Genomic DNA, 15,752 nt, shown 5'->3' with positions numbered 1-15,752 from the left:
ATGCGGACAATGTGGCCTGCCCAGCGGAGCTGATCCAAGTGTGGTCAGTGCTTCAATGCTGGGAATGTTGGCCTGATCGAGGACGCTAACGTTGGTGCGTCTGTCCTCCCAGGGGATTTGCAGGATCTTGCAGAGACATCGTTGGTGGTATTTCTCCAGTGACTTGAGCTGTCTACTGTACATGGTCCATGTCTCTGAGCCATACAGGAGGGCGGGTATCACTACATCGTTAGGCACTGTATTTGCTCACTGCGCCATCAGGCTATATTTTTCACACGGGTGCTTGAGGCTGAGGCATTATCCTGGCGTTCCAACACGGGAAGCTGTTAATTACTGCTCACTGTTCTACCCACCAACATATAACATCAAGGAAAATGACATTTCACGCTACAAACGTCAGCTTTGTACAACTTGGCTTGGGTACATTTCACCTTTCTGGTGTATGCCTGCCAATCACCCCACTAATGATTTTCCCGCTTTGTAAGATACGCACAACATGCTGATTGGTATTTAATGTGTGCCAGCTCTTAGGAATTTAATTACCTATCTGCACTATTTTCAGCACAGTGGTTAACACATTTATATTACATTCCTATCCGCCTTATTTTAATCATAGAAATTTACAGCATGGAAGGAGGCCATTCGGTTCATCGAGTCTGCCGGCCGACAAAGAGCTATCCAGCCTAATCCCACTTTCCAGCTCTTGGTCTGTAGTCCTGCGGGTTACGGCACTTCAAGTGCACATCCAAGTACATTTTAAATGTGGTGAGGGTTCCTGCCTCTACCACCCTTTCAGGCCGTGAGTTCCAGACCCCCACCACCCTCTGGGTGAAAAACGTTCTTCTCAACTCCCCTTTAATCCTTCTACCAATTATGTTAAATGTACGCCCTCTGCTAATGGAATGCACTTCTTAACCCATTTAATATGAAAATGTGCACTTTTTTAAAAAAAACTAATGAAGTAACTAAATCCCCCTTATGATGCTTCAAAATGTTGAACAACTTTAGCAGAAGTTTGGCCATGGGATGGATCTGGCCCAGTGTTCACTGCAGTCACACAGCACTTGACATTTATCCCTCCACATTACCTGACCAAGAGAATCCAACCATTTCTGTCCCCTCCACAGTACCACAGCTCCCTGGCATCTTTAAACGGCCTAGAAGTCCATCTGAGTGAGACTTTACTCAGCAAGAGTTTCTGTACCAACCTACTCAGCTATAACTTTGCACATTATGACTGCATTCAGCACGTACTCACAGGTCAGTATTCGTGTGTGTGTGTGTATGTGTGTGTGTATGTATGTGTGTGTATGTGTGTGCGTGTGTCTCCGCCTCTCTTCTGACTTATGCTGCGACATAGTTTCAACAGGTACCCTCAAAAGATCTCACGCAAGTGGCCGTTCCTCTTGTGAGAACCTGGAGAGTGCGTGTCGAGCCGTGATTTGATTGTTTGAGGTTGGGTGGGAAGGTCATCACAAATGAGCCCATTCCTGTTCTCGCCCTGTATTCACACACATCCACTGCCAGCATGAGTCACTGGGATTGTGGTCAGCAATAGGGCACTAGGGCGGAATTTTTATTCCTGTTCCTTATTCCAACATCAGCACCAATGACTTGTATTTATGTCTAGCCTTTAACGTCGTTAAACATCCCATGACGCTTCACAGAAGTGTTATCAAACAAAATTTGACACCGAGCCACATGAGATATTCGAGCAGATGACCAAAAGCTTGGTCAAAGAGGTAGGTTTTAAGGAGCGTCTTAAAGGAGGAAAGAGAGGTTTAGGGAGGGAATTCCAGAGTTTAGGGCCCTGGTTACTGAAGGCACGGCCACCGATGGTTGAGCGATTTTAAAATCGGGGATTCTCAAGAGGCCAGAATTGGAGGAGTGAAGATTGGAGGGTTGTGGGGCTGAAGGAGATTACAAAGATAGGGAGGGGCAAGGCCATGAAGGGATTTGAAAACCAGGATGAGAATTTTAAAATCAAGGCATTCCCTAACCGAGAGCCAATGTTGTCCAAGGCACTGAAACCAATGGCAGCCCTTCCTGATGCATAGGTAATTTGTCACATGTGACTTGAGATATTTTCAATCAGGATATGACAATTTTGCAGTTATCTGAGAGATGGTTGTTCATGTCTGAAACATTCAGTCCTTATGAAGCATCGATAAAATGGACTAACGTCCCTCAGTACCGGGGACTTTACAGATTACTAATAACAAAAATCACTTTTCATTGAACTTGCAAAATTCAGTAAAGGCTCAAAGACTGGAGAAGGAAATGCCGTCTGGAAAGGCACCAGCAGATGTCCTCAGTGGCCTCCGATCCAGACAGTTTCTTTACTATAGGCAGGACAACACTTCTACACCATCCGAAGGTGCTTCATTATGGGATAGATCAGACACTGAACGGGAATAAGCAGCTTTGAGGAGCTGACCAAAGCGTGATCGAAGTGGTAGGTTTTCAGGAGGCTGTTGAAGGTGCAGGTTGTTTAGGGAGAGGGTCCAGATTGCAGGATTATGTTGCTGAGGGCACTGTCACCACTGGTGGAGCGCAGGGAGAGGATAAACCAACTGATAGGATAAAAATCTGCAAATAAATAATACCGAAGGCCAAGTGAGGAGGGGGTCGATGGGTGAGTGGAATATTGTACAGGATAGGGTGTGAGTGCCAGAGCTGTGCATGAGTTAGGATTTTTTGTACGGTGACGATTCAAGTTCAGTGAAGAGGGTTTTGGAAAAGTTGTTCCTGAAGGGAACCAAAGGAGTTGTTTCCCCATCCGCCAATACTCTGAAAGTAGTCTCCATCATGATGTGCTGGGACTAGTCTTGCAAGGAGTTAGAAGGTCAGCTCCAACCTCTAGAATTGCTGGAAGCACAGATTACTTGGGAAAAATGGCACACATATAAATGAGGAAAGAGTGAGTGTATCAACTGCCGCCATGCAAGCCAGTTAGAGTAAATTAAATTGGATTAGATAAAGCAAAGTTAAAGAAACAAAAGAAAGACTTGCATTTATATAGCGCCTTTCATGAATTTGGGACATCCCAAAGTGGTTTAGAGCCAATGAAGTACTTTTTGAAGTGTAGTCACTGTGGGAAACGTGGCAGCCAATTTGCGCACAGCAAGCTCCCACACACAGCAATGTGGTAATGACCAGATAATCTGTTTTTGCGGTGATATTGATTGAGGGATAAATATTAGCCAAGACACTGGGAATAACCTCCCTACTCTTCTTCGAAATAGTGCCCTGGGATCTTTTGCGTCCTCCCGAGAGGGCAGACGGGGCCTGGGTGTAACGTCTCATCCTGGAGTGGGACTTGAACCCACAACCTTCTGTCTCGGAGATAAGGGATCCACAGTTGACACTTTAAAATCAAATGCTAGGATAAAACTCTGCAAATAAATAATCATGTGGAAATAAATAATAGTGTATCTTAATGGCCCAGAATTTTCCAAAGAAGGAAGAAGTAGAGAAAAGGCACTTGCTGAAGTAGCTGAGCCACAATAAATAGGCAGGCACCAGGTTCAACCCCTGTGTGTGACTAATCACCTGATTTCAGAACATCGTATGGCTGCTACAATTGGCATTCGAGCCCCAGGATTGGGGCGGGTTAAATCAGTCAAGTTATGGCTTCTAATTGCTATTCAGTGCCCCCTGCTGGCAAGTATGTGAATAGCCTGATGTACATAAGAACATAAAAAATAGGAACAGAAGTCGGCCATACGGCCCCTCGAGCCTGCTCCGCCATTCAATAAGATCATAGTTGATCTGATCATGGACTCAACTCCACTTCCCCACCCGCTCCCCATATCCCTTTATCGCTCAAGAAACTCTCTATTTCTGTCCCCTTATACTCCATCCCCTTTGCAATAAAGGCCAAGATACCATTGGCCTTTCTGATCACTTGCTGCACCTGCATACCATCCTTTTGTGTTTCATGCACAAGGTTCGCTGCCAATATTGGAGTTTGAATCTTTGCCGCCTGGGTGACGTGCTGGAGGATGATCGACATCCATGGACAGTACCCCAAAAACATCACTAGCAAAGGAAAGCGAAAGATTGGGGAGATGGGGGACAAAATCTACCAAACAGACTAAACTGTAATGTTGTAAGAACATGAGAAATGGGAGCAGGAGTAGGTCATCTGGCCCCTCGAGCCTGCTCCACTATTCAATAAGATCATGGCTGATCTGATCTTGACCTCCACTCCACTTCCCTGCCCGCTCCCCACAACCCTTGACCCCCTTACTGTTCAAGAATCTGTCTATCTCAGCCGTGAATATAGTCAATGACCCAGCCTCCGCAGCTCTCTGGGGCAGAGAATTCCAAAGATTCACGACCCTCTGAGAGAAGAAATTCCTCCTCATATCTGTTTTAAATGGGCGACCCCTGATTCTGAAACTATGGCCCGTGTTGTATCTGATGGTTCAGTAGACCAGGACACACAATGGTGAAACCTCTGGCAGCAAGACAACTCTTACTTTTGTGACTGACTGCTGTACTATTCCTTGTTTTATTTTTAAAGCTGAGCTCTCTCCTGGTGCACAGAAGGGCCACTTCATCAGAGCAACGGCTTTGATGCATGACGACTTGAACCACAGCAGCACCACTCGCGAGATGACTGTCCGGTATGTTGTATTCTGATGCAGTGAAAGAGTTGGGCGGGTCGGAGGGGATGCACTTTCTGTCTAGAGTTTATAATGCCAGTCAGACTGCAGGCTCACAAGTGGCTGAACCAAGACAGTGGGGAGCCTCACGGTGAGATGGTGCTTTTTATTGGCTGTGTTGGGGCTAATGGGGCAATGGCCGAGTCCCCAGCAATTTGTGGAGATTCAGAATTCACGGTGTATCTCTTGTACCGGAATTGATGGGGGTTTTTTTTCCAAATTAATAAAGGCAAGCGCCATTAATGCATCTTTACCATCCCAGCAATCTCTGGCCCAGTGACTGTTGGCAAGATATCTGACTGTGGGTGAGTGTGAGAATCCAGGCTGATCGGCATCTTCCTCTGGCCCGGTTGTGGCACCCGTACAATTGCCCAGGCTGAGATCCAACGAACTCAGCAGATACCCAGGTTTGAAACTGGGACCATCCTGGCTCACTTATTCTCTGGATAAGGGGTCGTGTGAGGGTGGGGGGGGGGGTGCTTGTGGTGCGCATCTTCTGGATTCGTGCAGTAGATCAACAACAACAACTTGTATTTATATAGCGCCTTTAACACAGTAAAATGTCCCAAGGCACTTCACAGGAGTGTTATAAGACAAAGCAAATAAATTTGACACCAAGCCACATGAGAAGAAATTACAGCAGATGACCAAAAGCTTGGTCAAAGAGGAAGGTTTTAAGAAGAAAGAAAGACTTGGATAGATATACAACGCCTTTCACGACCACCGGATGTCACAAAGCGCTTTACAGCCAATGAAGTACTTTTGGAGTGTAGTCACTGTTGTAATGTAGGAAACGTGGGAGGAGTGTCTTAAAGGAGGAAAGAGAGGTTTAAGGAGAGAGTTCCAGAGCTTGGGGCCTAGGCTGAAGGCACGGCTACCGATGGTGGAGCGATTATAATCAGGGATGCTCAAGAACTCCAAATCAGAACTCCAAACATGAACAAACTTCACCCTTTCACCCTCCCCTGCATTTTCCTACTGATGAGTGGTGATCAACAGAGAAGAAATATCAGCAGAAGGCTCTCCCTGGGACTTGGGGACCAGTTATAGAAGGGCGGTGATGAAGAGCTTGGATCAGGTCCTCCCGCCCGTCTCGTTATCTGGGGCAAAATGCAGATGGGGAAGGTATGAGCAGGGTTAATTCCAAATATAATGACAACATTAAAGGAGTTGCATTTATTTAGCACCTTTCACAACCTCAGGAGATCCCAAAACGCTTTACAGCCAATGAAGTACTTCTGAACTGTAGCCACTGTTGTACTGTAGGAAATGCGGCAGCCAATTTGTGCCCAGCAAGGTTCCACCAACAGATCACCTGTTTTAGTGGCATCGGTTGAGGGATAAATATTGGGCAGGACACCGGGGATAACTCCCCTGCTCTTCAAATAGTGCCATGGGAATCCTTTACATCCACCTGAGGGGGCAGACGGGGCCTCTGATATCTAACCCGAAAAGCGGCAGTGCAGCACTCTTAATATTGGCACCAGGAGTGTCAGCCTAGATTTCTGAGACAAAAAGAGATGAAAATAAAAATGACTTCCTCCCAGTTGAAGATCCTGCATTAATCAATACCACTTTTTCTCCAACAGAAATGCCTCCACCGCCGTTTACAGCTGCCGTAACTCAGCCCAGGAAACTCACTTCCAATACCTTGCGAGCCCTGTCCGCAACTCCGGCGTTCCAAACCCTCATGACAGTGCGTTCGCTTTACCGGGAAGAGCCAAGCAGAAGCTGCTAAAATACGGAGTAAACCTTCTCTGAGATACATCGGTCTCCGAGATTCACCAATAGTATTAAATGGACAATTTCTCGCACTTTTAAAAAAAAAAATAGCACAAATGGAGAATATTGTAATTTTTTAAAGTCTCGCACTCCATTTACAACCATTAGACGATACACTCTCAGGTAATGGGGCTGCTCCTTACTCCAGTATATTTGTTTAAATTGAGTAAAACTCGGAGCACCCTCTGGATTTTAAAATTTTGCTTTGGTGGGGCGTGGTGGGGACCAATGTTCCCTTTAAGCTGCGTGGCAGCTCAGGGCTCCGGAGGGCCCGTGCAACAGGCTCACTAGCTCTTTAATGCAGAAACCGTGGATTTTTGAATAGGCCACGCAGCCTGTTAAAGGGACCATGTGGCCCCCCCCAAAATTATAGAGAACATTGGGAGGAAGGGAGGGAAAGAGAGAGAGAGAGAGAGAGAGTGAGTGGGGGAGGGAGGGAGGGAGGGAGAGAGAGAGAGAGAGAGAAGAGAGAATGGGGGGGGAAGGGAGAGTGAGCATCATTGCACAGCTTGTCTTTCTTGAATCAAGATTTCTGATATTGTGCAAACGAATTGATGGACCAGCAAAAATCACAAGCCAGACTATCTGATGTAAAATATATTGTAGACTTTGAGAAGTGGAAAGCTTCTAAATCAGCTTGGGACTGACTCTAATAGCCTGTCCGCGTACCTTGCTTATCAGTGGTTTTGATTAACTGGTACAATTGATTAACTGTAGTTTCAGGCATAATCGATACGTTCATATTGGCAATCGAACTTGTGGAAGGAAATGTTGATTCCTGTAACATTTCTGATCGACTCCCACCACAGTCCAACAACAGCGACAACTTGCATTTATATAACGCCTTTAACGTAGTAAAGCGCCTCAAGGCACTTCACAGGAGCATTACCAAACAAAATATGACACTGAATCACATAAGGAGCTATTGGGGCACTTGGTCAAAGAGGTAGGTTTTAAGGAGCGTCTTAAAAGAGGTTAGAGAGATTTAGGGAGGGAATTCCAGAGCTTGGGGCCTGCCGTAACAGTGTAATATCGGTGGCTGCACATCGCAATTTTCAACACCCCTATTCATGTAAACATTGTGACACTAGTAGAATAATTTTAATGTTTTTAGTTTTAATTTTCTCCTCTTGCTTCTATGGGTGCTAATAGGCTTCTGATACCTAAACTAAGTGTTCATTCATCTTGTGTGAGCCCAGACTTTTTAAACCTGAAGGACATCACAACCAACTTTGATCCGACATTCACCAATCTGCATTTTTCAGGTGTGGGAACACTGAATAATTTTTTAATTTTGCGCCCCTCCCTAGCCCAGAGGCACTGAGGATAATTGTAACAGTATGCTGTTGCCTCGGCTGCAAACAAATAACTCGGCACGGACTGGAAAACATACCGGGAACCAATTTTGTTAAATCATGACCATATCTGCCCTTAGTGATATGCATATCCCTGGGTATCCATTCACACGTTGATTTGAGAATCCTGTGTATGTGGCTAATAATTCTCGCATGGATTACGATAGTATTTTAAAAGTAGATTAGCAAGTGAAAATCATTTGGATTTTAATAATAACTGGAACTGCTCAGCAGGTCAGGCAGCATCTGTAGAAAGATAAACAGAGTTAGTGTTTCAGGTCGATGACCTTTCCTCAGAGCTTCCTGACCTGCTGAGTATTTTCAGCATGTTCTGTTTTTATTTCAAATTCCAGCATCCGCAGTATTTTGCTTTTTGTACTTGGATTTTAATGTTTTTCTTTGTTTTAACCTTATTTAACATCCAGTTGCACACAACGATATTTTTCCTTTTGAGTTTTGCACTTTACCCAACTGCTGTAGCTGAAATGAGAGATATTCGGAATATTGATAGCTAGTAATGGTAGCTGATCTTAACCTTTTATAAATAACTTAATTAAGTTTTACCACAAGCTGTATAATGGAATAAATGAAAGAGAAACTGTAGTGTACAGCACTTGTATTCAATTGCAAGTAATGATGTATATGATGTTTTTCAGTTGTCAGTTGTCCGATGGCTTTTTCAACCTCGTGCCGGGGCTGGGATTGTGCCGAGGTGGTGATGGGTAGCGTGCTGTGGGATGGAGTCAAGGACACTCATGTCAAAGAGCTCCTTCCAGCAAGCACTGACTGCCTCTCTGTCCTTGATGGGCACCTCTCTGTTCTTGGCTCTCAGTGGGGTAGGACCTGGAGTGCTTGGGCCATAGGTGATCGTGACTACATTAAAAAATCCACGCGCGTTGTGATTGCTGGCTAGTTGCTGGATCTCATGCGCTATTTCCACCCACCACGAGTTTTTGGTGTATGATGTATATATTTAGCAAATGTAAGACATTTTACTTTGGGGGAGGGTGGGTGGAGGGAAATGCAGGAAAACTAAGGACCCATTTTGTGCCGATGAACGGTCCTATCAGTGCCTTTCAATTTTCGATACTGATCAAGCAGCTGTGTACCACCAGCAATTTTTAAATGTTTTTATTTCACCATTTCTTCTTTGAAGAAAATGTACCTCTGAAAGTTTCTGAGGCCTGGGAGCTTAAGCTAAAGATTTGTTTTACTCCCATCTGGAAGGTCACGAGTGACGACTTTGGCCAGTATGTACATGTGACGGGGGAGGGGGAAGGACAGACTCACTGTCTCAAATCCTGGTTCCGGTAACTAATAGTAATCGTGCAAACGTGTATACGGCAGGCTGTCCTGACCGGTGTGAGGAGCCGTTCATACTGCATTGAAATCATTAAAAATGTAAACAGAATGTGAATGTGAATGAAGTCTTGCACTTATGACAAACTAAAACAAGGTAACCTTGACTTCATTATACGCCTGGTATATTCTAGCATTACGCAAAGGGTAATCGATTGGTGAAACAAATTACCAGTGGAGGCCATTGAAGCAGACAGTATAAATGGGTTCTAGATGTTTGTCTGGAAGGGAGCAGTGATTGGCAGACTTGGTGATCAGACCAAAGCTAAAATTGAGATCTATTGTAAAGAATTGGGCTTGATGGGCCTTTTCTTATTCCTAACTGACTATGAATAGGTGGAAAATTAAGCCCATTATCTTTTATTTTAGCTCCAGCAAAGATAGTCTTAAATGATTCATGTAAAGTATCTGTACTTGTGAATTTTAATGAGCCACCTTGCCTCTATCCCTGCGGGCATGTAGCAATACTTGGCCTTCACTTTCATCTTTTTTTCTCCACTGAAGAACAATAGGAACATGGCACAGCTACCCATTGTCACCATGTTAGTGGCCCAAAGTCCAGTGCCACCATATGGGCATCTGGCCCGTATCACAGATATCAATGAATGGGCAGAACACTGGCAAATGGAATTCAGTCCGGAGAAGTCTGAGGTAATTTGGGGAGGGCTAACAAGGAAAGGGAATACACACTAAATGGTACGACACTGAGAGGAACAAAAGGACCTTGGAGTGCATGTCCACAGATCCCTGAGGGTAGCAGGCCAGGTAGATAAGGTGGTTAAGAAGGCTACGGACCAAGAGCTGGAAAGTGGGATTAGGCTGGATAGCTCTTTGTCGGTCGGCACGGACACGATGGGCCGAATGACCTCCTCCTGTGCTTCTTTGCCACCATGACTTGCTCCTCCTCACCTGTTCAAACTGCATTTCCCACCCTCACGTCCTGAGCCTCACTAACCAAGAGAATATAGGCTGTTTGGTCTGCATTATACGACCCTCACTGCATCTAATCAGACTTGCAGCGTTGTTCTATTTTGTACAATTTCAGTATTTCTCGACAGCCCGACTTGCACTCGGCTGACTGATCAATTATTGTTAAAACTACTCGTTCTTCAATGCGTTTATTAACCGTCGAATTGTCTCAACGGTGTAAGATATTTGTTTGAATTGTACTTTGTAGAATTTTATATGGAAAATCTGCTGTTGTGTATGCTTGAGCAAAAAGCCCTCTGTGTTTGCTCAGGCTGCTGTGTTCTCACATTTGTGCAATAAATCGAATATACTCTGCTCACTGCCTTTCTTTGAGTAAAATTGAGGGGGTGAGGGTGGGCTCTTATGCAGATTTAGTTGCCAAGGGGTAGAAATTGCCCCCTGCCCGAAACGGGGCGCATGCACCACATTTGAGCAGCCAGTACTGCTGATATGGATGGGGTGGTATTAAGATAGAAATTGCCCTTTTTCGGGCCCGGAGTTGAATGGTAATTACTGGTGGGAAGGGCCGTTTTCAGCGGTGTGCCTGCGGAGTGGAGTTTGCACCACAAAATTCCTCTTATCCATTTGATGCAAACCATTATGCTAACTATGCATCTACTCGCTGGCCTGCTTAGAGGGCAGGGTTTGCAGCTGAGTCTCGAGTTCATCTTGACCTTTCTTTGCACAGGGATGGCCACTGCCCTGGAAGCTCCGAATGCTCTCCTGCACTCTGGGCAACAGGGCACAAAGCGTCTGACTGTGATTGTCTCTGATGGCTTCCAGAGTGTGGCTGCTGTCCTGCAGTCTCAGCCGGAGGCTACGCGAGATAAGAACATAAGCAATAGGAGTAGGCCATTTGGCCCCTCGAGCCTGCTCCGCCATTCAATAAGACCATGGCTGATCTGATCATGGACTCAGCTCCACTTCCCTGCCCACTCCCCATAACCCTTCACTCCCTTATCGCTCAAAAATCAGTCTATCTCCGCCTTAAATATATTCAATGACCCAGTCTCCACAGCTCTCTGAGGCAGAGAGTTCCATAGATTTACAACCCTCTGAGAGAAGAAATTTCTCCTCATTTCAGTTTTAAATTGGCGGCCCCTTATTCTAAGACTCTGTCCCCTAGTTTTAGTTTCCCCTATAAGTGGAAATGTCCTCTCTGCAACCACCTTGTCGAGATCTGACTGGTGCCTTTGCGGCTGGATCTACCGGGGGCCTAATGGTGCCACCATACCCCACCGACCTGTGCTCCAGCAGCTTGGTGGGGGAGGTGGGGTGCTGCCCTCGAGGGGTGGCGCTGGCTCCTCGGACCAGGATACTGATGTTGCCTCTCCAGTTCACAGCAGCCCTGATTGCCACTCTGCAATTGCTGCCAACCATGGCTTCACCCCAGCCACTTCCAACTGAAGGTGCACAGGAGGATGTGGCCCAATCTTCAACCGGGGGCCAGAGCTCGTCGAGGGCGTCCGAGAAGGACATCTGCAGCTTTCTCTACAGACACACAGCAGCCTTCCCAAAGCTATGAGGCAGCCCCAGGTGAGACACTGCGGCATACTGTAAGGATAGGTCTGTGTAGAGGGGTAATAAAGAGTTGCACAAGGATTCTAATTAATTATGTGAGTGTCTTGGAAACCCATTGGGTTGTAATAAAGCTTTATTTTGTGTTTGGAATTTGTGATCAGGTCTCATTTTAGTGTGTGGAATGATGTATGAGAGGGTTCACATGGCTAGATGCAGGGTTAACTGGGCATTTAAAAGTGGCCTCCCTGTTCTGCACTCTATCCTTGCACTGCTAGTCAAACAACGCGAAAAAGTCGCCGACACAAAATGCACTGAAAGCAACACACCTTTTATGCATCATCGACTGTCCACCACCCGAAAAAACCAACTCTTGGCACCGCCCATTTAAAGTGTTGTCCATCACCGCTGGGGAAGTGGGAGGGAGCGGTGCGGTGTTGCACACACCCACAAAACCGCGGCAGGGCAATTGGGATATCGGCGGCCATTTAACAAGAACACGCCGGCCACTACACTCTGCAGGTAGCCGCTGATTTGCGGTGCTAACAGGCCTTAAGGAAAGGAGCAATTTCAGGCCTCTAAATGTTTTGGTTCACAGTACACCCCGTAGTGTCATATCAGTCCTAGGATTCCACCAAACTCGTGATTAATGTCAACATAGCTTCCATGGTTAACAACAACTTGCATTTATACGGCGCCTTTAACGTAGTAAAACATCCCAAGACGCTTCACAGGAGTGTTATCAAACACCGAGCAACATAAGGAGATATTAGGTCAGATGACCAAAAGCTTGGTCAAAGAGGTAGGTTTTAAGTAATGTCTTAAAGGCAGAGAGAACGGTGGAGAGGTTTAGGGAGGGAATTAACATAGAAACATAGAAGATAGGTGCAGGAGTAGGCCATTCGGCCCTTCGAGCCCGCACCGCCATTCAATATGATCATGGCTGATCATTCAACTCAGTACCCCTTTCCTGCTTTCTCTCCATACCCCTTGATCGCTTTAGCCATAAGGGCCACATCTAACTCCCTCTTGAATATATCCAATGAAGTAGGATCAACAACTCTCTGTGGTAGAGAATTCCACAGGTTCACCACTCTCTGGGTGAAGAAGTTTCTCCTCATCTCGGTCCTAAATGGCTTACCCCTTATCCTTAGACTGTGTCCCCTGGTTCTGGGGACCAACATTGTGAACATTCTTCCTGCATCTAACATGTCCAGTCCCATCAGAATTTGATATGCTTCTATGAGATCCCCTCTCATCCTTCTAAAATCCAGTGAATACAGGCCCAGTCGATCCAGTCTCTCCTCATATACCAGTCCAGCCATCCCGGGAATCAGTCTGGTGAACCTTCGCTGCACTCCCTCAATAGCACGAACGTCCTTCCTCAGATTAGGAGACCAAAACTGAACACAACATTTGAGGTAAGGCCTCACCAAGGCCCTGTACAAGTGCAGTAAGACCTCCCTGCTCCTATACTCAAATCCCCTAGCTATGAAGGCCAACATACCACTTGCCTTCTTCACTGCCTGCTGTACCTGCATGCCAACTTTCAATGACTGATGTACCATGACACCCAGGTCTCGTTGCACCTCCTCTTTTCCTAATCTGTCATCATTCAGATAATATTCTGCCTTCGTATTTTTGCCACCAAAGTGGATAACCTCACATTTATCCACATTATACTGCATCTGCCATGCATTTGCCCACTCACCTCACCTATTCAAGTCCAGAGATTAGGGTCGAGGTAGCTGAAACCACCTTCGCCAATGGTGGTGCGATTAAAATAGGGGATGTGTATGAGGCCAGAATTGGAGGAGTGCAGAGATTTCAAAGGGTGGTCGGGCTGGAAAAGATTACGGAGATCGGGAGGGGCAAGACCATGGTCACCTGAGGGTGCTCAACCAGTATTTCCAGCTCCGATGGTTACAACTTGCAAAAATGGGCTGTGTGTGTGATTACATCACCGATTATAGAACTGGACCACACAGGTTATGTTGCTGGTCTGCGCTGAGCTACCTGATCGCCACTGATGTAGCAAGACGGGGTGCAACAATTGGCCCCGGTAACTCTCCAAGCTATTCAGTGTCTACTGCTGAAAAGTGTGCTTCAGAACATCTGTCCAACACTGGAGTAGGCTTGGCTGTGATGCCCAGTGTATTATCTGGACTCAGACATAAAGGATGGTCAGCTGCTGAAAGGACCCAGAGAGAAGCTGCCACTAATGCAACTGCATCCCTGCCGGGTTCAGTTCCTTCTGGTTGTTGTTGCATATTCTCTGGACTTCAGAAGAATGAGAGGTGATCTCATTAAAACATATAAAATGCCTAGAGGCTTGACCGGATAGATACTGAGAGGCTGTTTCCCCTCGCTGGAGAGTATAGAACTAGGGATCGTAGTTTCAGGATAAATTGGGCTATATTTTCGGCTTTGAATGTTTTTGGGGTGATAATGGCAGCGGAGCCAGAAAATTAGCACCCGGGAACAGTTTGTGCCTCAGTAGGTAAGTTTGGGCCCCTGGGCCCTGAGTCAGGAGGTGCAGCGCTAAGGGAGGCGTTGTACACCTCTCTTGGCGCGTTAGGATGGGAAACTCCCGAGCTAAAGAGCCGGGCTGGGAGCGCTCCGAGAGACGCCTGGGAGGGGAGGGAGGAGGAGAGAGAGAAAAAAAAAAACAGCTCAAAAGCATTGCCCGAGCCACCACAACACAAATCGCAAAAAAAAATTAAAAGAGAAAGCAATCACACTTACCTTAGGAGTCATTACTCACCTCTTCGCCGACGGGATGGTTGGACCGCCCTGATTTCCCAGGCGGTCACTGCGGGGCGCGCTGCGGGGCGGATAGGTCGGGCAGGAGCTCAAACTCGCGCCGGTCGCAACCAGGGAGCGTTGCACACCGGCGCAACTCTTCCCGGCCTTTTGGCTAAGATCTGCATAACCAACCTGACCAGCCACCATGACTTCCGGGTGGTTTCTCCCTGGTCAGGAAGGTATATGCTTACATTTTTGTAAACAGGAGGTGGGTGGGATTGGTGACCCATCCACCTCCACGGAGGTGTGTGGGGGACCTGACCCATCCACCTCCATGGCACGAACCTGGTATTGCAGTACTTCCAGGAACGGTGCAGTGGCTCTAGGCCTTTTGGCTAAGAGCATTGGCGCAGAGTGATCCTTGACTGGTGCAGGGTGACCTCTGGCAGGAAAGATATGTGACATAGAGGGTTTCACCCGAGAGTTGAGACAAAGAACTCGACGAGCCATTGGCCACCCAGGTTTGGAAAGAGCCCTTATAGGTTAAATGGTCCTGTCCATCATTTTATCCCAGGCCCACCCTCAAAAAATACAATAAAAGAGATATTTAAAGTGCTTTTCAGGGCAGACGGTGCAGAGAAGATCAGTTTGTGCCACCAGCTGTCTATCCGATTGGGACCAATACCAGCTCCTTGTCATGGTCATATGTCTACTATGTCTATTCTGATTGTGTGTTGTGTTTGACTATATTTGAACTACCGCTCCTTAATAAAATGTCTTATAACTCACTGACATGTGCTCTGTGATCATAATCTTACAGCCCTGGGACCCGCCCCCAAAGGAAGTGGAGCCCTGGAGATTGCGCTTTGCTTCCTTTGAGGGGCGGTAAGCCCAATTCAGCGGCGGGGGCGGGACTTTTGTACCGGGTGCTAACAGTCCTGGCCCCGGAAGGTTACCGCCCCCCCCCCAATCGGGGCAATTTTGCCCCCTGAGTGTTGACGAGAGCCCATCATAACTGAGCTCAGTCTGATCCTTAACTAACATCACTGAACACCTCTGTCTCAGAGCGGGATATTGTGGCTAACTGTAGTCGAGTTTCAAACTCCGGTTGAATGGCTTCACCCCATGAACTCTCGGCTATGACCATCCCAGCATTGGTCACCTGACATGTTCATACTTGCTGCGCGCACTGCCTTCTGCTCGTCAATTGGAAAGTGAACAGACACTTCAATACCCGATTGGATGATTCTTAACTGTCAGTCAAACAATCCTTTGTCCCTATTATTTTTTCGCCTGGGACACATGCAGCTGTGTCCTTGGAGGAAATTTCTGCTCATCCAGAACTGGATGTCGG

General features: G+C 46.6%; 1 protein-coding gene and 1 pseudogene across 6 annotated transcripts in view; both read left to right on the top strand.

Moving 5' to 3' along the window:
• The window catches only part of hps4 (HPS4 biogenesis of lysosomal organelles complex 3 subunit 2), a 43,155-nt gene extending 36,300 nt beyond the window's left edge, over positions 1–6,855 (top strand). For 4 of the 6 annotated variants that reach the window (XM_070888031.1, XM_070888029.1, XM_070888032.1 and 1 more), the window contains 3 exons: positions 1,128–1,260; positions 4,529–4,631; positions 6,260–6,855. In XM_070888031.1, coding sequence (XP_070744132.1) covers positions 1,128–1,260; positions 4,529–4,631; positions 6,260–6,431 — 408 coding nt within the window. In that variant the 3' untranslated portion in view covers positions 6,432–6,855. The remainder of the gene's footprint in view (positions 1–1,127; positions 1,261–4,528; positions 4,632–6,259) is intronic. The other 2 variants (XM_070888033.1, XM_070888034.1) reach the window with 2 other exon arrangements.
• A 7,695-nt stretch (positions 6,856–14,550) lies between these two features.
• On the top strand, positions 14,551–14,780 carry LOC139270046 (U2 spliceosomal RNA; annotated as a pseudogene).
• Positions 14,781–15,752: the final 972 nt, after the last annotated feature.

This window comes from Pristiophorus japonicus, chromosome 8 (assembly GCF_044704955.1).
Source record: "Pristiophorus japonicus isolate sPriJap1 chromosome 8, sPriJap1.hap1, whole genome shotgun sequence".
Taxonomy (NCBI): domain Eukaryota; kingdom Metazoa; phylum Chordata; class Chondrichthyes; family Pristiophoridae; genus Pristiophorus; species Pristiophorus japonicus.
This window is presented reverse-complemented; position numbering and strand designations above follow the sequence as displayed.